At 39.5% G+C, this 25147-nt stretch overlaps 1 protein-coding gene across 2 annotated transcripts in view; it reads right to left on the bottom strand.

The window, feature by feature from the left end:
* Positions 1–25147, bottom strand: part of LOC144823341 (NXPE family member 4-like) — a 411382-nt gene that overhangs the window by 143653 nt on the left and 242582 nt on the right. For both annotated transcript variants that reach the window (XM_078681792.1, XM_078681790.1), the window contains exons 2-3: positions 12868–12977; positions 10700–11424 (exon numbers count right to left, since the gene is read on the bottom strand). In XM_078681792.1, the coding sequence (XP_078537918.1) occupies positions 10700–11424; positions 12868–12960 (818 nt within the window). In that variant the 5' untranslated portion in view covers positions 12961–12977. The remainder of the gene's footprint in view (positions 1–10699; positions 11425–12867; positions 12978–25147) is intronic.

Below are 25147 nucleotides of genomic sequence, written 5' to 3' on the forward strand. Positions count from 1 at the left end.
ACAAAGAGGTTGTGGTCGACAGGTTCCCACTTCCCAACATCACTCAAATGATGAGCATGCTAGAGGGCGCAAAAGTGTTTTCAACACTTGATCTCACCTCAGCTTATTTCCAGATCAAGCTACATGAAGAGTCTCAAGAACTCACAGCGTTTGTGACGCCCATGGGCGCATTCAAGTTCAAGAGGATGCCCTTCGGCTTAGTATCGGCTGCAGCCGTGTTCCTGAGACTCATGGGCAAACCCTTTGAGAGACATCCCTGGCGTCCTATGCTACCAGGACGATGTGCTGGTATTCGCAAAAGACAACGAAGAACACAACAAGCGGTTGAGACAAGTACTAGCCAGGTTTAGGTCGCAAGGACTAACGGTGAGAAGAGAAAAGTGCATGTTTGGCTGCAAGGAACTGGATTTTTTGGGACATTAGGTAACAGCAGGGGGAATCCATCCGAAAGCAGAGCTTCAAAACACCATTAAGAACTTGATGCCCCCAAAGAGCAAAGACGAAATCAAGTCCTTCATGGGAATGCTGGAATTTTACAGCAAATTCGTATGGAACTTTGCAGGGAGCACATTTGCAATAAGACAGTTGCTGAAAAAGGTTGCAGCGTTCAGCTGGAGTGAGGAGTGTCAAAGAGAGTTTGAAGACGTGAAGAAAGCACTCGCAGAAGAACCCAGCCTCAAGTCTTTCATACCCAATCGTGTGACCGTAGTCACCACCGACGCAAGTGCCAAAGGGCTAGGGGCGGTCGTCACCCAATTAGGAGCAGGCGGGGAGGAAACGATAGCTTTCGCGTCAAGATCACTGCAGAAGTCAGAGAGCAACTACTCTGTGATCGAAAAGGAGGCCTTGGCGCTATTCTTGGTCATGAGCAAATTCAGGGACTTCCTATGAGGAACAAAGTTCATTCTTCGGACGGACCACAAGCCATTGGTAGAGGTGTTCGGCAAGAAGGGTCTTGATGCGATCTCTAGCAGGATCAGACGTTGGGTTGTAAGCCTCCAAGAGTACACATTTAGTGTTGAATATGTCCCTGGAACACGAAATTTTGCTGCAGACTGCTTGTCACGACTAGTGATGGAAAATGATGGAAACAGAGCGGAAGATAAAGTGGAAGAGGAAATGGAAGACTACCAAAAAGAAAATGTATGCGCAATAATTCAGGGAGCCATAGGAGAAGAAACATGGAAAAAAGCACTAAAGTCAGACGAGCTCATAGATACAGTGTGCGGAAGAGTACAAAGCAAATGGAAACTTGAGGATAAGCGGGACGATGCTCTACGGCCATTCTGGATCATCAAAGATGAACTGTCCGTGGTCGACGAATGCTTGTTCAGAGGGACGAGGTTGGTACCACCTACAGCGGTGAGGAAAAATCTGGTGGATATGGCTCATGATGGCCACCTGGGCATCACAAAGACCAAACAGAGATTGAGAGAAGACTACTGGTGGCCGGCATGGGGTATAGAGTCAAAATATCGAGTTTTTAATATTGACTTGACACAATATCGAGTGAAAAATATAGCATGAACATAATATCGACTAGACATAATATAGGCAACAAAAATATAGACTAAAAAAATTAATATCGAATAGAAAGGACATAATATCTAATCAAAAATATAGAATGGACATAATATCGAATCAAAAATATAGAATGGACATAATATCGACTAGACATAATATAGACAACAAAAATATCGAATTTAAGGTAAGTTAATATTATTTTTTATTTTTTGTGTAATATAATTCTGTAGCGGGTTGTGGGTTTATAGGGGAATAGGGTGGGAAGTAATTTAATTATAATGAATTGAATATGTTAATTTATTTATTGATATGTATTTAGAATTAATTGTTAATTAATTATTAATTGGTAATTAATTAAAATATAATTGGTAATTAATTATAATTGTTTAATTGATAAATATTTTAATTTTAGTAATTTATTTTCTATAGCGGGTTGTGGGTTTATAGGGGAATAGGATGGGAAGTAATTTAATTATAATTAATTAAATATGTTAATTTATTTAATGATATTTATTTAGAAATACTTGTTAATTAATTATTAATTGGTAATTAATTAAAATATAATTCGTAATTAATTATAATAGATTAATTGATAAATATGTTAATTATATTAAATTATTTTCTGTAGTGGGTTATGGGTTTATGGGGGAATAGGGTGGGAAATAATTTAATTATAATTAATTAAATATGTTAATTCATTTATTGGTATTCATTTAGAATTAATTGTGAATTAATTATTAATAGGTAATTAATTAAAATATAATTGGTAATTAAAATTAATTGATTCGTTTTTTAAATTGTAAATTAATTTATTGTTAATAGGTAATTAATTAGTATTAGTTGGTAATTTTTATAATTAAATAATTTGAATTTTGATTTATAAATAATTATTTTATATATTTTATACAATTGGAAAATCTTTTAATTAATTTGTAATTGGCATTACTATTTATGTTATTTATATTTATATATGAAGTATTTACTTTCCCAACTATTGCACTCACTGGAGTTGGAATAGTAATTTTAACCCCTACGCTTTCCCTACTGTTGCACTCTCTGGAGTTGGAATAGTAATTTTAACCCCTACGCTATCCAACTCTTTCCCTACTGTTGCACTCTCTGGAGTTGGAATAGTAATTTTAACCCCTACGCTATCCAACGCTTTCCCTACTGTTGCACTCTCTGGAGTTGGAATAGTAATTTTAACCCCTACGCTATCCAACTCTTTCCCTACTGTTGCACTCTCTGGAGTTGGAATAGTAATTTTAACCCCTACGCTATCCAACGCTTTCCCTACTGTTGCACTCTCTGGAGTAGGAATAGTAATTTTAACCCCTACGCTATCCAACGCTTTGCCTACTGTTGCACTCTCTGGAGTTGGAATAGTAATTTTAACCCCTACGCTATCCAACGCTTTCCCTACTGTTGCACTCTCTGGAGTTGGAATAGTAATTTTAACCCCTACGCTATCCAACTCTTTCCCTACTGTTGCACTCTCTGGAGTTGGAATAGTAATTTTAATCCCTACGCTATCCAACGCTTTCCCTACTGTTGCACTCTCTGGAGTTGGAATAGTAATTTTAACCCCTACACTATCCAACCCTTTCCCTACTGATTCACTCTCTGGAGTGGGATTAGTAATTTTTATCCTTACGCTATCCAACGCTTTCCCTACTGTTGCACTCTCTGGAGTTGGAATAGTAATTTTAACCCCTATGCTATCCAATGCTTTCCCTACTGTTGCCCTCTCTGGAGTGGGAATAGTAATTTTTACCCCTACGCTATCCAACGGTTTCTGTACTATTGCACTCTCTGGAGTGGGAATAGTAATTTTTACCCCTACGCTATCCAACGCTTTCCCTACTGTTGCACTCGCTGGAGTGGGAATAGTAATTCTTACCCCTACGCTATCCAACTCTTTCCCTACTGTTGCAATCTCTGGAGTGGGAATAGTAACATTAACCCCTACGCTATCCAACACTTTCCCTACTGTTGCACTCTCTGGAGTGGGAATAGTAATTTTTACCCCTACGCTATCCAAATCTTTTCCTACTGTTGCACTCTCTGGAGTTGGAATAGTAATTTTAACCACTACGCTATCCAACGCTTTCCCTACTGTTGCACTCTCTGGAGTGGGAATAGTAATTTTTACCCGTACGCTATCCTACGCTTTCCCTACTGTTGCACTCTCTGGAGTGGGAATAGTAATTTTTACCCCTACACTATCCAACGTTTTCCCTACTGTTGCACTCTCTGGAGTGGGAATAGTAATTTTTACCCCTACGCTATCTAAAGCTTTCCATACTGTTGCACTCTCTGGAGTGGGAATAGTAATTTTTACCCCTACGCTATCCAACGCTTTCCCTACTGTTGCCCTCGTTGGTGTGGGAATAGTAATTTTTACCTCTACGCTATCCAACTCTTTCCCTACTGTTGCACTCTCTGGAGTGGGAATAGTAATTTTTACCCCTACGCTATCCAACGTTTTTCTTACTGTTGCACTCTGTGGAGTGGGAATATTCATTTTTACCCCTACGCTATCCAACGCTTTCTATACTGTTGCACTCTCTGGAGTGGGAATAGTAATTTTTACCCCTACGCTATCCAACGTTTTCCTTACTGTTGCACTCGCTGGAGTGGGAATAGTCATTTTTACCCCTATGCTATCCAACTCTTTCCCTACTGTTGCACTGTCTGGAGTGGGAATAGTCATTTTAACCCCTACGCTATCCAACGCTTTCCCTACTGTTGCACTCTCTGGAGTGGGAATAGTAATTTTTACCCCTGCGCTATCCAACGGTTTCCCTACTGTTGTACTCTCTGGAGTGGGAATAGTAATTTTTACCCCTACGCTATCAACGCTTTCCCTACTGTTACACTCTCTGGAGTGGGAATAGTAATTTTTACCCCTACGCTTTCCAACGCTTTCCCTTCAGTTGCACTCACTGGAGTCGTTACAGTAAATTTAAACCTCTTGCTATCCTACGGTAAAAAAATTGTATATGTTTTGTTAATAATATGTAGATATATATATATATATATATATATATATATATATATATATATATATATGTATTAAAAATAAATTAATTTTTTTAAAGTTATATTAATTATTTTTTAATGTTATGTTTATTTAAGTATTTTAAATGAGTTAAAAATAATTTTATTTATTATTATATTACTTTTAAATAACTTTTAAGACATTTTAAAAAAATCAATATTTTGACAGTCTATTTTTTTTACACTCGATATTTTGGATTCGATATTTTTGTACTTACCTGTTTGAAGATAGGAAGTCGATATTTTGGCAGTCGATATTTTTACCTCGATATTTTGTCATCTCGATATTGTGACTGTCGATATTCTGTCAGTGATCCGCGCATGGACCTTGCCATTGAAAGGAAAGTAGGAGACTGTATCCCGTGCAGTGTCAGCGACAAAGTGTTGAGACAACTAACACCGCCCATGGTGTGTAGGCCACCCCCATCAGGACCATGGGAGGAGTTGGCGTGAGACATCGTTGGCCCTCTAACGGGAGAAGTGCGCACACAGTACATTCTGGTGCTCATGGATCTGTACTCCAGATGGCCGGAAGTGAATATAGTAAGCGAAATCACAACAAAGACCGTCATTGAGTTCCTTAAAGAATTGTTCATAAGAGAGGGGCTACCCAGCAGTCTACTCACAGACAATGGGGTGCAACTGTGTTTGAAAGAGATGAAAGACTTCCTTGAAGAGTGGGGGATCACACACAAACGTTGTGCTTTGTACCACCCTGAGACCAATGGAATGGTCGAGCGCTTCAATAAGACTCCCAAGGAAAGCATTCAGTTGGCAAAGACCAGCAGCCTGAACTGGAAGGAAGAAGTATGGAAACGGATAGAAGCGTACAGGTTTACGCCGCACCAGACAACGGGCGTCACCCCTTTTGAGTTGCTCCGAGCAAGAATACCCAACACTAAACTATCGCCAGGCTGGATGGGGTGGCACAAGGGATGGTCAGACCACTCCAAAGAATCGAAGGGGCTAGTGAGACAGAGCGAAGCCATGGTTGAGAGGAAAGAAAGGTTTGATAGACTCCACTCTACACAAGAGGCTGGGTTCAAAGTAGGAGATGACATCAAGATCAGAACACCCACTGGCAGGGCAAGTTGGTCAGAATACAGCAGGCCCACTAAGATTATAAAACTGTTTAGAAATGCCGTGAAGACCCAGGAAGGGAAGATCTGGAACCTGGGAACAGTTGTAAGGTATGACCCCCCTAGGCAGGATTCCTGTAGGGAAGGAGGGCGTGAAAACAATTCAGTGGGGAGCATGGAACCCCCCCCCCAGGGAACAGGGGACGGTCCCTCACCCAGTTGGCAGGACAAGACTGAGAGTGACCAGACCGCCCAGACATTTGGAGCAATATGTGACGATGTAACTTCTTGTTGTATACCTTGTTTTCTGATGTTTTAATTCTAATGTCTCATTCCGTAGGGAAGGGGGGGGTGTGGTATCTCCCACTCGTCTGCCCCCCCTCCCTGGCAGCACCACGTGTAATGGAACTGCTCGTGGTGACATCACTTCGAATGTCACCACGACCAAGATTCCAAGGCAAGCGCCGCGGAGGCTTGAGAGGCTGTCACCTGTTGTGGCTGTAGCTGTGGCTGAGGTTGCTACATCCCTTTTCTACTCATGAGCTTCAATAAACTCTTATATGCCTTCAGCTGGTTGTGTCCGTCGACTTGATTCTACACTTACATAGTAGGGTTATATGGTACACGTCCGGGTGAGTAACTCCAATTATTTAGTGATGTATTTCCCCAGACAAGAAGCCTTTTTGATTGGTAAATTTGGTATTTAACTGTTAAAAAAACCTTGAAACTTAATGATGAGAATATTTGTATTAGTCACGCAGGATTCTGATGGCGTTTTAGGTTACGCATAATTATGAATCAAAAATAAATGTTGGTGTATGGCTTTTAGGATGGTGAATTAAATTTATAAGTGACTGACTACACCAATGGTACACACCAATATTATGATGAACCTGTTAAAACCACATAGTTAGCAACCAATACATAAAAGTCGACTATTTATTTCAGACAAATGTATAGGATGCAATTGAGTTATTGAACACCAAAAAACAGAGGAATACCTGCCCAGTAATTTCAGACAGAGCCCTAATAAAGGGTCCTTCTACTGATCCATTTACACCGGAGCAAACAAGGGCTGATTCAAATGATCACATCAAGACATACAAAATATATAATAATTTTATTATAGGAAAGGTTTTATCATTTCATCCTTCCATCTTGCAACCTATCTCTTTATAGCAGACATTGACCCTATGTCTGTACCAGCGCATAGTTTACCTTCACTTGGCACCCTAGATTTAGGGCTGCCGAGGTGTAGCCCAAACAATGTACAGCTTGGCCGTGTATATCCTTTCTTATCGTGCCGATTGTTGGGTTATGTCCTCCGTCTTGAACTGTAATTGCCTGTGCTTCTGCTCACTCCCCCCTGCCTTATATTTACATCGTGGGTTGTTTGCCGGGGTTTGGGGCCGATTTTGGCGACTCAGACCTTGTTGAACTTGACACATGTTTGTACATACTTTCTATGCCCTCTAGATCGACAAAAACATTATCCAGTTGATGGGGGCCTTGATCATTTGAGATAGAGGTCGCCCGATCTGTCGTTGCCAGGGATATCTTTTTGTTCCCCACCTGTGGCTGTGAGGAAGGAACCGTGCTCATTCCTAAAAAGATCTATGAGGATTGCATTACTGGTAGGTTTCCTTATCACCCCTACAGAGTATGGTTTGTTCTAATCCTGTATGTAGAATGTGTCCTGCTTTTAAGGCATGACTTGGAGACTTGTTCCTATATATGCTCTTTTGTATCCCTCTCAGAGCATTACTGTGAAGCATCAATCGCTAGGGCCCCTATACTCCCCCGGTTCCCAGAAAAAAAAACCTGCGCTTGGCACCCATTCAACTACGGGTATGGATGTACATGAAGTCCCCCCTTCTGTCACATGCGGGATGGGCACGGATGTCTAATGTAATTGCTTGCTCTACCCCTACCCCCTTAATGATCTGTTTCCAATCTGTCATCAAATCATCTTATGGCTGCTATGTACATCTTGGATATTATGTGTGATGTGAATAGTTTGATTGATGTATGAGATATGTTGAAATGTGGAATGAATGTTGGTATGACTGCGATGTATGAACTTTGTGTGGGACTTGATCTATTGATTTATGTCTTTTTTAAATGATGGTGTAGTCTGATATTTATCATGTGTTTATGAAATGATAAAACTTTCCTATAATAAAATTATTATATATTTTGTATTTCTTGATGTGATCATTTGATTCAGCCCTTGTTTGCTCCGGTGTTAATGGATCAGTTGAAGGAACCTTTATTAGGGCTTTGTCTGAAATTACTGAGCAGATATTCCTCTGTTTTTTGGTGTTCTATATTTCCCCTGCCTTTATCCTGCCGGGGGTCCCACTTCTCCTTAGTATGCAATTTAGTTATTGCCATGGTTATGTAAGTATTCTTAATAATTGAATTTAAGTCTGATTGAACTGTTAGATACACACACTTGTGGCCGAGTAACAGCGTTTTGTGTCACCTCGAGGGTGTCCACTAGCTCTTGATTTCCCAGATAAGTTGTTTCTTGATGTTTTCTACATTCTTTTTTCTGTATACAACTTCCCTAATTTCTTCCTCTTATTTCCTTCTCTTCTCTCTTTCCTGGTGATTCTCTTTGTCAGTTAACTATGAACGTGGCTACATCTTAATGTACAGTTTGATTTGTTTACTCACATGTCTTTTTGTCCCTGTGGATTCTTTTTATTTAGGTTTTACTGCGATTAGGTAAGGACCAGTCATTGTACCTCAGTTATCGCTTTTCTGTTATTTCTGGCAATGATTGCTACTGTAAACTTTTAAATGTTCAGATTGTAGATTTTGTATAAAGATGTTTATAAAACCCAATATAGAAATGTTTAAAAAAAACACTTAGGATGTGAAGAAGTCACTAATTGCACCTACCTTGGAACAAACCCAAGTGTCTTTATGTAGTAATTCACGGGATCCACTTTGTTCACAAAACAAGTATTGACAAGCTATATGTCTTTCATGCTTACCTGATTTAAAGAAAAACATGAAAGCAAAGCAACATTGTTTAGCAATAAAGCCAGCTGCTCTGTAATGCGTTTTACCTGAGTAATAGGCACGACCTGCAAGCTAGACCCAGTGACAAGGATGTGGCCTTTAATTACCAACATAGCCAGGGGCAGAGGGGCTATACAGTACTACTAGAAAAATTCACTCACTAATTTTAGAATGCTCTAAATTAAAAAGGGAGCAAAAAACAAATTCAAGCATTGGACTGTTGGAGTAGATACACTGAGCCAGTTCTCATCCGTGGAACTCACACAATATTACTAAGTCATGCACAAGGTTACAGGTTACTACCTCTCTCTTGTAATGTCTAAACTCAATTACAACAGTAGCCTCTACCACGAATCATCGTTGACAACAATGAAAAGACTACAATGCATTCAGAACTCTGTTGGCAGACTACTACTACACGTAAAGCCACAAGCCCACATCTCCCCCGTCTTGAAGGCCCTACATTGGTTACCAATTGTCAGAAGATCCACATTCAAGCTGCTTTGTATCACCCACAAAGGGATACATGGAACAGGGCGGCTCTTCATCAGGAATAAAATCACCAAATATATTCAACTAAGTAACCTCCGCTCTAGATTGGCACCTCGCCTCAAAATCCCACAATGCAAGAAAAAAACAAGAGGTGGCACTTCATTCTCTTTCCAAGCAGCCAAAATATGGAACTCATTAACCCCAAACATAAGATCTACAGATAACTATCTAATCTTCAGAAGACTACTCAAGAGTTGGCTCTTTCCCACATAACCACCATACTCAAACATAAATGCACAGCATGTCCCGGTGTATATAAGGATTTATTTGGATTATATGTATGTATCTGGATATGTTCATTTCTTTGTATAAATGTGTATGGTATTTATGATTATGAATATGTAGAGATTCATAAGATCTGCTTAACAAATGTACATATTACCTATAGTTATATTTTTCTATGATTAACTTGTACATAGGTAGCTGCATAAATAAGTAATGTTTTATCATAACTGTCTACAATTGCATCACTGTTGAATTAGTAGAAGAAAAAACAATTATGAAAACAAATAAAATAGCTTAAAGTACAGCGACACTGGACAGTCTAAGCGTATTAAATATAACTTAAATCTAGATATGTTACCTTCCTTATGCATATACACCTTCCATGTACTTATGTACCTTTGATTGTATTACTTTACTCCTAATTCTACATCTCCAATGCATTACCCTATATTCTACCCTATATGACTTTCAATATATCCTCTTCATATATACCCTCCATGTACTTATGTATCGTTAGATTTAACTTACTCCTAATTCAGCGTCTCCAATACACTAACCTGTATCTCACCCTATACCGTTTTCAATATATCCTCTATCTCTAATCTATGACTCATCCCAAACCCATTCTACTATTATGATCCCCAAAATAGCCCTTTCCCTCCTCTACTGCTCCTTTCATAATCTCGATCCTCTTTTACTACTCAGATCTCCCAAGCAAGCATTTCTAAACCCTTCTCCCATGTATCCCTCCTAGAGTCATCCGATACCTCATCTTTTTCCTTAATCCACTTCTAGAGACTCCACCCCCTCCATCTCCTTTACTCATCCCAAACCTCCTTCTTTTGCTATGATCTCCAAATAAAAACTTTCTAGACCCTCCCCCTTCTATCCCTTCACTATTCTTTTCAATCCAACTAACAGACTGACATGTCCACCGTTCAAATTAATTTAATATTTCCTTCTACTAAATCACCACTAATCCTTTTTGGGTTCCGGAGCAGCATGCTACTTGCCCAAAAGTGCTGCGATGCCTATTCTGGGTTAGCAGGTGCTATATAAATGCAATTACAATGACAAAATCAGTCCTTTCACCAGTCGACGTCTAACCATCTATGTTAATATTTAAGTGGTGGTTATATCTGCCTTCAAGCAAACAATGGTAAAATTACACACAAGTGACAATTATCCTAACACCAGAAGTATTGTTCAACAAATCTCAGAATGCTTACCTTTCAAAAAGGTGCAGCTCCTCAGCAGTGAGGTAGGAGCTGCGTAAGTCTACAGCCCTCATGTCATTCAAGGAGCCACAGGGCAGGTTTGGAGGCTTGATGCAGTAGAAGGCCTCTTCGTCTCGTTCATCGATGTACTCACACACCTCACTGTCTGTCTTGAGCTTAAATCCACATTCAGTGATGACTTCAGTATTTGTATTTACATTTTTAAAACGGCCCTGGAAACCAAGGACTCCTAGACTTGCATGCCTTGACCGCCACAGAGCAGCAACACCCTCACTGGGATGAAACAGCTGAGTGGAAACCTTTACATTACCCTCCCAAAATAGGGTAAAATGGATATGGTAGGTACCATTGTGAAAATCTTCAATTCTTCCACTGGCGCCAGCATTGAGTTCAGGTGAAAATATTCTCGGCCTGAGGAAGTCCCCTCCATAGGTCTTCCTATTTCCCAAGTGGTCGAACATGTCATACTGAACCGTCAGAACCTCGTCTACACAATACCGGTCTTTGCGGTTAACTATGGTGCCTTTGCTGTTTCTGCCACTGGTAGACATTTTCCAATTGCTGCCGACTGTGACTTTGGGTAGGGACTGCTCAATTTTCTGGAAGATTTCATTGATTTTTAACTGAAGTTCAGAGGGCGGCTTTTGGCCAGCAGCATTGGTGGTTTCTTCGACATTACTTTGGCAAAAGTGAAGCTTTTCTGTAAGGTTGGAAAACTGAAATGGATAAAAACGAAGTGCTGAGTACACAGCCCTACTATATAAGTCTATTATTTTTTTAACTTTATTAATTTGCATACATGTGTATCAACAAAAATCTAGTGCATTCATAGAGCCCCTGGCATTTAGAGGACATGCCCGTCTTTAAACATGTTAATTTGTAAGAACACTTCAATCCTTTCCCCAACTTTACTCGCTTCCCACTTCCTGATCGCCCCTCTTTCTATGCCATTGACTGCTCGCGCCAAAGATTAAAATGGTCAAATAGGAGTTAATTCTATGAAGAGAATCCCAATGTAAGACAAACTTCGAGTCAGAAAAAACAGTAATTCCTCGATAGGAAACATCTCACTGTCAAATGAAAAGCAGAGTTTTGTCTTGAACATAATCTTTATGAGAGAGTGAGAGAGAGAGAGAAAGAGAGAGTTCAGCTATCTAAACTGAACAATTTGTATCGCCCAATAATGGCGGCAAGCCTCAAATCCGGACTGATGAACAATCAATAGCAATGATTCAAGGTGGTGTATGATTGGTGTGTTATGGGATACTGGCATTTAGTGTGTATGTTGTTATGGCAACCATGTTTCTCAGAAATAGTTCATTACATCACTCTATAGAGGTATTGTGAAGACCTGTCTGGTGCACTAGTGTCCAGGGTCAGCCTGGGACAAAAAAATAAGCCAGGGTACCAACATAAAAGCGGCCCCCATTAGTGAAGCAGACCCCTAAAAGAAATGGCAAATATCAGTGACATCAACAGTAATAAAAACCGGCCCACACACTGATCTGCCAGACCAGATCACTTGATTGCACTAAAGACCAGTCCGACCCTGCCAGTGCCCCCTAGAACAATAGTTTGAAGAGATTAAGGAGTTTGGCCCTAAGGAACGAGGACTAGGCAGGGCCGTATACATAAGTGAAAAAAGATGGCCTGAACCTCAATTTATTTATAAGTTCTTATACTTATTGCTTCATGGCCAAACACATTTCTTTTTGTTTGTTCCGGTATTTTATTTATACCTTTTATTTCATACGTTTATATCTTCATTAACTTTTTTTCTGTATGAAAAGTGAAAATGGTCCACACTTTTTAAACAATACATAAATGAACAATTTAAAAAAGATTTAAACAAAACATTTAAAGTCCATATATCCATTAGGACATACTCTACATACTACATCACAGTACACAACTTTACACAAAAGACTAAATAGACGAATACTCATAACCTTGTTCACAGGTCACAGTGAATAAATCAGTATCTAGACTTTTTATAACAAAATATCTAAATATCCATAGGAGCACAAGAGCATTAATCACATGATACATCAAATAGAAATGAATTCGTTTAGCAAAATACAAGAGTTTAGATCCTTGTTCTTCTGTGCTCCTTAGAACAATAGAGAATTATTCCAGTACCCATTGGCATGTTTACATACCTCTATTATATTCTGGTGCCAGAATAAAGCCAGCAGAAATAAGATAGTGATCGCCAGCAACACCTGTAATTTATTTCTGTTCGCTGAAATCATGTTCGATTGCCTGCAAACTAAAACGAGCAATGTTAGTGGTCAGTGTCAGAAACAAGATCTGTCCATAATAATGCAGAAATTAAACAATCGTTATCCTGATGTCTACCTTAGAAGCGATCAAGAATTTTTTCTAAAGATTCTTCAAATGGCATAACATTCAGTTTGTTAGGGTAGAAACAGAGTCATTTTCTAGGTTAGCACCAATAACATTTCCGTTTTGTTGAAATGTAGTACTTATGGAAGTTCGAGCTAGTGTTTTAGTTTTTTTGAGCAATAATCACCCGTATCGATGGGTTCACTGCCCAAAACACATTGTCTATGATGTCCAACTCTTGTAAATACTTGAGCATTACTCTTCAGAAGCATCGAGAATAGCTGGGATATTTTTGATCAGCACCCATTGATTGGAGTGGAACGTAAGTCCCTTGGAACACTTGTCCAAAACCCTCGTATTGGTGTCAGCAGATAAAAATATTAGCGATATATATATATATATATATATATATATATATATATATATATATATATATATGATGAAGCAGAGCTTCGCATTTGCGACTTGCTTTAGTCATGAACCTCGCTCATGTGTAATCAATTAATAAATTGTACGTCTTACTAATCTTTATTTCATGTTTGAACGTAATAGATGAAGCTTGCACATGTGTATTTCTAATACGATTAATTCGAGTCTATAAAATGGCCGCTGCTTTTAAATAGCTTCTGCGCATGCGTCAGTCTCACTCACGTGTCCTGACGTGTTTGCAGGCTTGGAGGGAAAAGATGCGCATGCGTAATACATAGCTTTGGTAATAACGTGGTACTGCTCGTGCAGTTGCTCTTGTGCCTGTGTATATGTAGCTAACATTTAGACTGCATAGTATATTTTTATAGTGATAAGTTGAAAGTACAAAACCTATGATGTGTTTTCATATCGTTATTTCTATGTATTCATTTGTTCTCGCTTACTTTTCATGTACCGCGGGGAATGGGGGTCTGACTGAGCCGAAAGCCATCTTGGAGGTCCTTACTGCGCAGGACCGTCCGCCTGGGGAGAAGTCAACCTTGGCTGATGGAACTCAGCCAGCTGGCAGGGATGGGCAAGATGCTCCTGAGAAACTGACCTGCGAACCCAGCAGGACGGAGTCATGTGTCCCTATTCCGAAACAATGTTATAATGTCATTGTATTTCCCTGGACTTTCTCATGAGAACCCCAATCTCGCTAGGCGGTACCCAGAGATGCAAAGTAGGCATCCAAATAGTGTGTTCTGATTGGTGTGTTACCCAAATCCTACCTTAGGACCAATCGAAATTGAGGGATTCTGACACTTTGCAACATTGGGGGGTGGTACACCGTCCCAAAACAGTATAACTACCCTGGGTTCACCTAGGGAAATTGTCCGACTTGTCTGGTTTAGCTGACCTGTCACTGACCCATCGTACTCAATAGGTGACTAAAGATACAGAGAGCTGCGGAGCACTCTGTCCGAAATTGACCATAGACTAAGGTTCTACTGAACCTTAAAGTGCTGGCGAAGCACTTTGCTGGGAGTTCGCTGACCCAATCGGGGTCTTGATCAATAGCTGCAGAGAGGGTGGAGCGCAGGCGTTGCTTCCGAACTGCGGGTGCTGGTCCTGTCCTGAGCGGTCCTGTATTGAGGGGTTCCTGTCCTGAGGGTCCTGTCCTGATTCCTAATCTGAGGGTTTCCTGTTCTGTCCTGGGTGTCCATTCTGCACCTGCTGTCCATTGAGGGGTATCCTTCCTTGAGGGTTTCCTGTCCTTAAACTGACCCGTGGCCAGGGTTTGGTTTCCACACCAGTCTAGGTAAATATTGCTCTGAAATTCTTTAAACCTTGCACCTTTCTATTTTTCTGTCTTTTGCTTCAATAAAGAACACACCTTTGCATATGTAAATTTTCCATGCTTTCCGCAACTATTGAAACGTAAAGTCATTTGCATTTATTTCTTAACGTTTTCCCATGTTACCCTACCTGTTAGAGATTATATTTTGCATTGTGGTTTGTCATTTTCTGATATGGTCTAGAACCTCCTTACTAAAATTGTCTAAAGGACTTTTGCCCTAAATGCATAGCATATTCCTGTTGCATCTCATATTAGCATTTCCATGATTACCCTGACTTTATTTCTCTATAGTTATGTACTTTTCATTATCTTGATTATCGATTGTCTTATTCTTGTGAATCTCATGATATCTGAAAACGAACTTTAGATAAACATTTTAAAAACTTCCAGTTGTCCGTGGTCATTTTACAGATAAATTGAATGTTATTGGTTGGGTTTGTATCTTGCTGCCTTTCCTTTTACAGCTAGCTCCCTGATCCATTGTGGTCATAGGTACCCGTGTCGGTGGATGGTAAGTCGGGTACGCTGAGGAATAACAGTAGGGAATTCACACAAATTGGTAGCAGCCCGTGAAGTCACCCGGTCAATGTATAAGGTGAATTGAAATATATGGGCCCGAAGCCGGAAGCGGCGAAATTATTGGTCGGGTGACCTCGCGCGCTCTATCAGTTTTTTTGGTAAGCAGAGGATGGTTATTATTGATTAGTTTGGTGATTAGTAATTATTGATTTCATCATCACCTACTCAACTAATGGATCATTGACCTTAAGAGGGAAATAAAATAATTGCCCAAGTTAGATAAATGTCCAAGTCCTGATTCCTGACTCCAATGCTCAGAACCTGAAGACTGGCAAAGCAGTACTGGCAGGTGATGCAAGAAGTGGTGTGAGTATCAATAGGGTTGTGAAATGTTGTTAATATGCTAGCATGTATTTTTGAAGTGTTGAAAATAGTAAGGATTTTTTACTGTTGGTGACATTTTGCTCATTTTGAATTGATGGTGTTATTGATTATATTGGTAATTTCATAGGACATACTTTTTTGGTTATTGATTACATGTTTTAACTCTTCATGTTAAGTTAGTGTCTTGTTCTATGTTGTCTGGAACACGCAGGTATGCACACCTGTGGAATCCCGGGAAGGAATAGCGGGTGGTAAATGGAAGCCACACTGCACTGAGGTTACTCGCCTGTTGGAATAACACTGAGAAGCTAGGTAGGGCTGGCAGTGTTAAATTAGGGACTATTTTCTGTGTGAGTGATTGATAGCAAAGAGTTAGCTGGTGAAACTTTGGTCTGATATCACCTAGAAAGGGTCACACTAAAGGAGTAGCAGGTTCTTCTAAGCTTGATTGACAGCAAAAGTGTTCGCTGGTGAAACTTTGGACTAAGATATATCCTGAAGGATAAGTCCAAAGGAGTAGCAGGTTCTTCTGAGCTTGAGTGAAAGGTAAGCGGAAGGGATTTACCTGTAGTGTTTGAAGAGTAAACGGAAAGTCTTACTTTGTGAAGGGTAAGCGGAATGTGTTACTCGCAGTGAATATAATCTATCCTTTATTTAGCACAACAGACAGAGTAGCGAATGTATTTATGTTGTTACTAACAGAGTTATTGATTAAGAGAAATATTGCAGTAAGATTTGTGGAGGGTCAGTGGTAGGAGTAAAACTGACTAAAATTGAGACTGACAGCTTTGGAGAAAAGAAATTGCATTGAACTATTGCAAAAATGAAAATGTTTGAAGGTTTAAAGAAGCTGTTAGGAGGTAAAGTGAAAAATTCGTTTTTTATTGGTGATGCTCCTGAAGGAACACCTGTGCATTTTATGTCTACCAGTTTGGGACAAAACACATGTATGTGGGTTCAACAATGGTGCAAGATTACTGAAAAAGAGGGTGCTTTGAGGTTTCCAAATAATGGTACTTTTGAATTGCAAATTATTGACAAATTAAGGGAAGTGTTATGTGAAATAAAGACATCATCTAAAGCTGCACAATTTGAGGCCTTAAGCCTGTGGGAAAAGAAAGCAAGAGAAAAAGCAAGTGAGGATAAAAAGGTAAAGCACCAGATGCAGGAGAAGAAAATTAGTGATGAAAAAGAGCTTCAAATAAATATTGATTCAGGGGATGAAAAAATGGATGCATTGTTAACTGAGTGTCTACCACTTTATGTGGTTCCCATGAAAAAGACTGAAAATAGTGCACCAGTAAATATTACAGGGGTTACTGCTTCTGTTGAACAGAGAGAAATACAGACTGAGAGAAATGTGCAGACATTTTATATTGAACCATTACCTGTTGATTCAGTACTGACAGTGATACCTCCAGGTGTTACTGCTTCAATTGTGCCTGACTCAGTCCAAGAATTGCAAACTGCAGATGCACAGATAATGCCTAGAAAAATTATGACTGTCCCAATTAATATGGGCCCTACTGAAAAGGTGCAAAGGGCTGCAGAAGGAGTGATTATGGCAGGGTTTATTTCAGAAACTCAGAATTCACAGATTATTGAACAGAAATTACCCCAAGCACTAAAAGGTGAGGGTAAAATGGTATTTACAACATCTGCAGCCCAGAATAAAATAAATGTAATTGAAAATGGGATTTTTCAAACCTGCTTTGAGGAAGCAGCAGTGATTAAACATATAGAGAACATGGGAGAACATATTAACCCAGACCATGAAAAAGAGAGACAGCTTAGTGTTTTAAATGGAGCATTTGAACATGAAGAAATTAACAGTCTTTGCTGTATAAATAATGAAAATGTGAACCAGTGTCAGGAAAAAGAATTAATTTCCCTGAGTAAGGAAACAGCTGCATGTGCATTAACTACACATAATGGACTGACAGATTTGGCTCAAAAATATGAAACTGATGTTTCAGGAAGTTTTCCATTTCAGAAAAGTTTTAGGGTACACATGGATGATGAAGCAAATGAGAAAATGTGTTCTTCAGGAATGCATTTGCACATTGCAGAAATAAAATATGGTTTTAAATGCAATGAGCTTGAGAAATTAGGAGACAAGTGGGCAAGAAAACATGAGAAGAAAAAGAAACCACCAGACCTAGCAAGGAAAATGGATAAGGAAAAGAAGCCACCAGATATAATTGAGAAAAATAATAAGCAGAATGAGGGAGAAGCTTTTGCTTACTCATTGAGAGAAAAGGTGGGAGAAATGTATGTTCATATGCCACAGAATAAAAGTGAACTTGCAGCATTTCTGAACACATTCCCACAATTGAGAGACATGATTGTGCTGTGGTACCCACAAGTTGATGAATTTGATGAATTTTTAAAAGAGTTGTGCATTAATTTGGAAATGTTCTTTTACATTGCCATGCAGACTAAATTGTGGTTTGAATCTAAAGTTGTGGAAAGGGCTAGTGAAATGAAAAGGGTTAGCATGAATGCACCATCATTTTCTGTTGTTATGGAGGAAAATATAGCAGTGATTATTTTCCTGAAGGGCAGAGTGCCAGCAAAGGATGTTGATTGGGTACAGATTAAAAGAGCACAGGATGGAAGTAAAGGTATTTTGGTTAGTGCAAATTCAGGTATGGATGTTGTACTGCTGGAAAATGTGTCCTTTTGCCATCTTTATAACAGATTTGAGCATTGGAAGAAGAAATATAAATTTAAACATGATGCACAAAAACATGGAGAATTGCAGATGCAAAATATGCCAGTTAAGCAAATGCAAATGTCAGTTCAGAAACAGGTACCTATGGCAGGAATTTTTCAAACACAGATGGTCCCACAAAATATGGAAAATGCTACAATTAATTTAAATAAGTTGTCTAGAGCAAATGTGAATTATTTCAAGAGACAAAAACAGAACCCAGTTCAACAGGTTGCTCTGTTTGCAAATGAGAGTTTTAACACTCACAATTCTGAATTTTCCAAGTCCATTGTGAAGGCAGTGGAAAGTCCAGATTTAATTGCAGGAGTTTTAAACAAAGAAATTACAAACCCAGTATTAGAAAAATGTGCACCAAAATTAGGCCCATTTGAGGAAGGTTGCAAAACTGTTGTCTGTGACTCAGGCCTAGCAGGAAAACAATTATTTTGCAAAGTAAGCAGCTCAGATTACTGTACATCAGATAATGTTATTTTTCAGATTCCTGATGAGGATGTACATTTTAAAATGGCCCATCAAGAGACAGTTGTAGCATTGTTTTCAGAAAAGACTGTTGAAAAATTACCTTCTGCTTTGGAAAAAATAATAAACACAGAAATAAGAGAGTTCACAGAGAAGGATGCCAGGCTAATAAAATGTGCTGAACATGTCTTATTAAAATTTGAACCAGATGACATGTATTCAGGAACACAATCAGTTGCAGGAATTTTACCAATAAAAGGATTTTTGATGGAATTGATTAGAAGTTTGTGTAACTTTCTGATCATAGGTTCACAGAAAATAAATGAAAAGAACAGAATAGTGCAGGAGATTAAAAGCATATTTTTTACATGTTGTCCTGTGGTACCGAATCCAGCCAAAATATTTTTTCACATTCCATGTGCTGAAGAGTGGCTTATTTTTATTTATTTTTGCCAAGCTCATGTCACAGTGGCATTGCATGAGAATAGTCAGGAGTACTGTCAAAAAGAAGATGAATACCTGGGACACAAAATTGGAAAGGGAGGTAGAAAGGTGTCACCAGAGAAGGTGGAATTAATTTCCAAGATGAATCCACCTCAAATTCAGAAAGAAGTCAGAACATATTTGGGAATGGTTAGCTGCTGTAGAGAGTGGTTAATAAACAGTTCCCTAGTGGCTAAGCCTTTACTGAGGCTGACACACTCAGGTGTGTCTGATCCGCTTCCATTGGACAACAACTGCACAAAAGCATTCCTAGAGTTGAAAGAGAAAAAATGGTGCGCCCCAGCACTAGGAATGAAAGTTTATTTGAAAGAAAATACACTAATTTGCAGTGAGAGGGAGGGCTGCGCTCTCTCATTGCTTATTCAAAAAGATGAATGTGTTCAAAGGTCTGTGATGTATTGCCCAATGACCTTTGACCCTAACTTCACAGAAATGTCAGCAAATGAATTGGATTATGATGAAAATGAATATGAGTGTCTAAATATCATGAAAATATGCATAAAGCCAAATTCAGACTTGAAGGGTGAACATCTGAGTCAGCCCAACAGTGTCCTTTTTGTAGATGGCCCAAGTTTGAAAGGTGACACATTAAAAGCAGCACATGCTGTGCTCCTTATACATGATGTTGTCAAAGCTTAATGGCTTTTAGTAATTACCCCAGCCCAAAATTCGAAATTGATTGCCCTTACCATAACATGCAGTATATCTGCTCAATTGGGAGTCACTGTCGTCATGGGAGAGAGAAATGCTAATTCAGTTGGACAAATTTGTGTTCTGTTAGCATGTACATTCTATGGAATCTTCACAGTTAAATTTAAAGAGGCTCAAGAAAATGTTTTTGAAGCAGCACAACAGGGTTGTATCAGAACTGTTTTTGAGAAAAATGACAACTGCAAAGTGGCAAATGTGTTATTGCAAAGACTGATGCCCAGGTATAGATTGCCAGTTTCTCTGAAATCAGATCATAATGCGGTCTCAAAGATAATGAGTGCAGAACAACAGATTGGACAAGAAATGGATTGTAGCCATCTGCCTGAAGTGTCACGCATAATAAAGCAACACAATGGCAGCACAGAGTTACCTTTTGCAAAAGACTGTGTTTCAGCAACACTAAAGTGGCTTGAAAATGCATATGCAAATGCACTTGTGGAAAACACTGAGGAGAACACTAGCCATTGCTGTGTAGGTCTGGTTGATGTACAGTGTGCAGTTTCTCACCAGATTGCAGCTGCTACACAAGATCTGCATAATGGATGGTGCAACGGTTTTGATCTGAGAGATGCTGTGCTGAAACATCTGAATCTGATCAAAGTGAAATTAAGAGTGAAAGGCCTTGGTTGAAAAAGTGCAAAGGATTGATGGTGCTCTGTCAGAGTTTCTCTGCACCTAAGTAGTCCAATTTGCATGGAAAGTATGAGCCAATCTGATGGCAAGCTGATGACAATGAGCAAAGAAATGCTGAAACTGTCCTGTTGAATTCCTTTTTTATTATTTTAGTTACTTATTTTAAAGAAGACTAACTGTTCCAAGAAGCTACTTACAGATCTCTGCACTAAAACATTTGAGCTTGGCTATATATGATCTGATTACAGACCAGACTTGTGTTTGCCTTAGAAATAGAAGTAACATTCTTATATGCTCAGCTTTTGCAATTTAAAAAAATTATATATATTAAAAAAAATAAAAAAAATAAAAAAATTGTCACTTGTGAAATGAAATATGTGTGATGAATTATAAATCATTTTATTATGATTTGAATTATCAGAAGGGTGGATTTGATGGAGCAGATTTCATCTGCAGTCATGCATTGTTTATTTTTTTGTGCTTCAGACAGGCTGCATTTAAATTGCCACGCACATTTTAGTGCAAGTTAAAAACATGGCACATGAAAAACATGAAAGTGAGGCCTATTTAGTCTGTAATGCTTGTGCTGAATTAACATGTGTTTTACAGTGTAGAGAAAAGTGGCCTTGTTAGCTTTGAAGATTAATAGAATGTGTTTCTCTCTTCCCAGCTCATCCCTTGCCAATCTAAATTTATTATTCCTGTCTTAATAGACTTTGACTTGTTGCATATTTTGATAAACATTTTCAGTTAATAACACCTCTTTTTATAATGTGTGTGAATTAATAATGCACTTGGGAAACATAATGGACTGATTTACATGAAATTAATATTATCTTTGTGTTTGTTTTATTTTTGGGGCCTACACAAAACATGGCTGCCTGTGAATCCATCAAGGCTATGGCTTGCAATTTAATGAGAAGGGAGCATGCGCAGACTGTGGCAGCTTTCCTCATGACAAGAACAGCGTGAACTGCACATTCTTGTCATTCTGCCAATGTACCAGTTAGTTAAAAGTGTCCATCTACTGCGCTGAGAAGGAAGGAAGGATGAATTAGATTGAAACATTTTTCCTAGTAAATGTTGCAAATGTTTATAAATGTAGTTATTCATGTATGCTTCTTTTGTTAAGACTAGTGAAGTCAGGTTTTTAGAATGAGTCAGGGAAGTGTGACCTCATGCATCATGACTGACCAATCACGTAAAGGTTTTACTGAAAAATGTTACATCTTTGTGTACTCTGCCAATAATTATGGTATACATACTGTCCTCTCTGGATGGGGGCTGGCGCTTCTTCTTTTTCTCAGCTCAGCTGGCTTCTATGGGTTAGGTACGAGAAACGTCCCGGGAGATTGCTGAAGGGCGGGCTTGCGTCCGAGGAGTGTCAGGGGGAGGTTTCTTGCTTCCACGTCATATCTTGGCACTTCATGCCACATTCCTTTGAGGCCTGTGAAGGGCGGGCTGCTTTCCTCTTTAGACACAGACAGACAGAGAGTGCAGTGGATCAGGATAGGATTAGATGCTAAACTTTAAGTTTATGTTTTGACTAATTAATTAGGTCTGAAAAGATTTATTGATTTATGCATTTATTTCTCTTAATAGCATATTTTTGCAAACTATTTAAGTACTGATTAGCTTTGCAAGACTATTTTTCTTAGAAACTCTTTAAGACTTTTGCGCCACATTTTTCATAACTACATGTAATGCTTATATGCAGACTGTAATGTGTTCTGTATTATTGATATTTTTCCTGTTTTCCAAATTCTGTAACCTGATTGATATTTTACTAATGAATAAAGGGTCAGAGAAAAATTAACTTTTTGACTAGAAAATAAAACCCTTTAAAATAATCAACAACTCTCTTTATTGGCTTACAATAATAATTGTATTTTGACTGTTCATCTTTATTTAAATTCTCCTGATGGTAATACATGGTGTGAAGGGCCCAACACCTTTTGAGCGGTAAATTAGAGGTAGCATGAGGGTTTTGCATTGAGAAACTACCAGAAGAAATTACCGCTCTCCATCATATATATATATACATATATATATATATATATATATATATATATATATATTACCTACTGGCGGTCGCCAGTAGTTATATATAGTTAGGATTTTTTCTCTATGGGATTTTTGAAAATTCTATGTCTAATAACTTTGGCGTTTGTGGACGGAATTGGCTGAAATTTTCAGGAAAATGGCACATTTTGTTTCTGAGCAGCCCTTGAAAATTTGGGGGGGTTCGTCAAGGGGGGGCTGAGAAAAAAGGGGGGTCCCAAAACGTGTTTTTAACATTGAGTTTTCCATAGGGCGGTTGGCCTCACTTTTAGCACGAACGGCTGAATGGATTTGCACGAAACTTGGCAAAATTGTAGGGACTGGTAGCCCGATGTGCCTTTGCTAGGTCTCAATATATGTGCTTCAGTGGATTTTGAGAAATTAACGTTCAAAAAAAGATATATATCTGTAACAGCGGACCGGGCAGCGCTCCGGTTCGCGGACTTTACGCGTTACGGAGCTTTGTGAAGCGAAGCTGATTGGTTCTCCGGCGTCTGAAAACATTCCAAACAGTCCGTAGCGGCCGCCATCTTGTCTCTCGGTAGGATCGAGAGACAAGAGGAGGCCAAAGCGAAGGGGCAAATGACCATAAGGGGGCATAGTAGATCCTCCCTGACCCTCTAGGTTTGATGTGGAGGTTTTAAAAGGGCCCTGCGGGGCAACAAAAAAAATAATAATAATAATCGAACGGCTGAATGGATTTGCACGAAACTTGGCAAAATTGTAGGGACTGGTAGCTCGATGTGCCTTTGCTAGGTCTCAATATATGTGCTTCAGTGGATTTTGAGAAATTAACGTTCAAAAAAAGATATATATCTGTAACAGCGCTCCGCTTTGCGGAGATAAAATTATCTCTGTATTACCTAGCTGTTGCTAACACCAGTTAGCGACCGCTAGTAGGAGATAGCGACCATCTTGGGCCCCACTTTGCATGTGAGTGATATTTATCACTAATGACATGCAAAGTGGGCATGCCAAGATGTTAGCGACTGGAAACAGTCGCTAACATCGCTATCTCCTATTACCAACTTTTGGAAATATTCGCGATAAGCGCGAATATCTCCAAAAGCTACCATCTGCCCTGAGCAGTTCTTAGCCATGTTATCCAATGGGAGGTGGATAACATGGCTAAGAGCATTAGCTCGGTAATGCATGAATATCGCTGAGTTTTCAGCGATATTAATGCATTGCGGTCGTTTTTATCGTATTTGCGATAAACCTTGATAATAGCAAGGTTTATCTGCGATAATTTCTGACGATGCTTAGCGGTAAAAAATTTGTTGCTAAGCATCGTTAGGGATAAATATCGCTTAACTTTGGTAATATGCCCCAACGTCTGTTAACGTTCGATTCGAAGGAAATCAGGAAGTGTTGAAAAACATTGTCTGCGCCATCTTGCCTTTTTTCAAATGCCACACTTTTGTCGTGCACGGCAGCCATTTTAGATGCCTTGACCAGACCCACTCTCTGCACGCTGTCGATCCGTAGCATGGCTCCCCACCCTCGCAAGCATCTCCCCCAGGCACTGGTCACCCCCGCTCTCTGTCTTATGCATGGGTAATAAACCTCCCCCCATCTGCGCTGCTCTTCCCTGAGAATCACACCCTGTGCCCGCCCGACACCTCCCTTTCGCCCTATTCACTACCGCACCCTCTGACACTTCTTTTCCTCTGTGTCCGATTGTCCAGGCCGGTCCTAGGCTATCAGCTAGCCCTGCAGATGTAGTTTATGGCCCCAGCTGTAAAGAATCACCCTTCTTCAAAGGAGTTATAGTAGATCAAGGCCCACACTCGATGAGATCCGTCACAGCAGACGCGTTCCTATTATCTGAAAACCATCCTGTATTGTGATTGGGGAGGGGACCGAGCCTGAAGCGGAAGATTCCAGGGATGACTCTTTGTACATCAAAGTTTTTACAATTATGTGTCACATTAAAAATATATAGCACTCCAACAAAGTAGTAAGATTATAAAACTTTAATAACTTATAAATATATACAACAAAACAAAAACAGTAATAACATATAAACATTTTTAGGGAAAAACAACGAAGTAGCGGTCGGCTGTGCGAATAGTCCCAACGCAGCACAACGTCCAGATTTCTGGACGGCACCCAGGTGATGTTGCCTGGGTGCCGCACTGATTTCGGCATCCGGCGTGGGGCGTCGCGGGGGGTGGGTCATCAGTAGCAAACTGTTGTGCGAATAGTTCCAAGGCAGCAGAACGATGGCACCAAGGTGATGTACAGTAAGTTGCCGCACTGGTTTTGGTATCCTACAATGCTGCTCCGAATAACGGCGTGGGGCGCCCCGGGGGGGGGG

This window comes from Lissotriton helveticus, chromosome 3_1 (genome assembly GCF_964261635.1).
Source record: "Lissotriton helveticus chromosome 3_1, aLisHel1.1, whole genome shotgun sequence".
Taxonomy (NCBI): domain Eukaryota; kingdom Metazoa; phylum Chordata; class Amphibia; order Caudata; family Salamandridae; genus Lissotriton; species Lissotriton helveticus.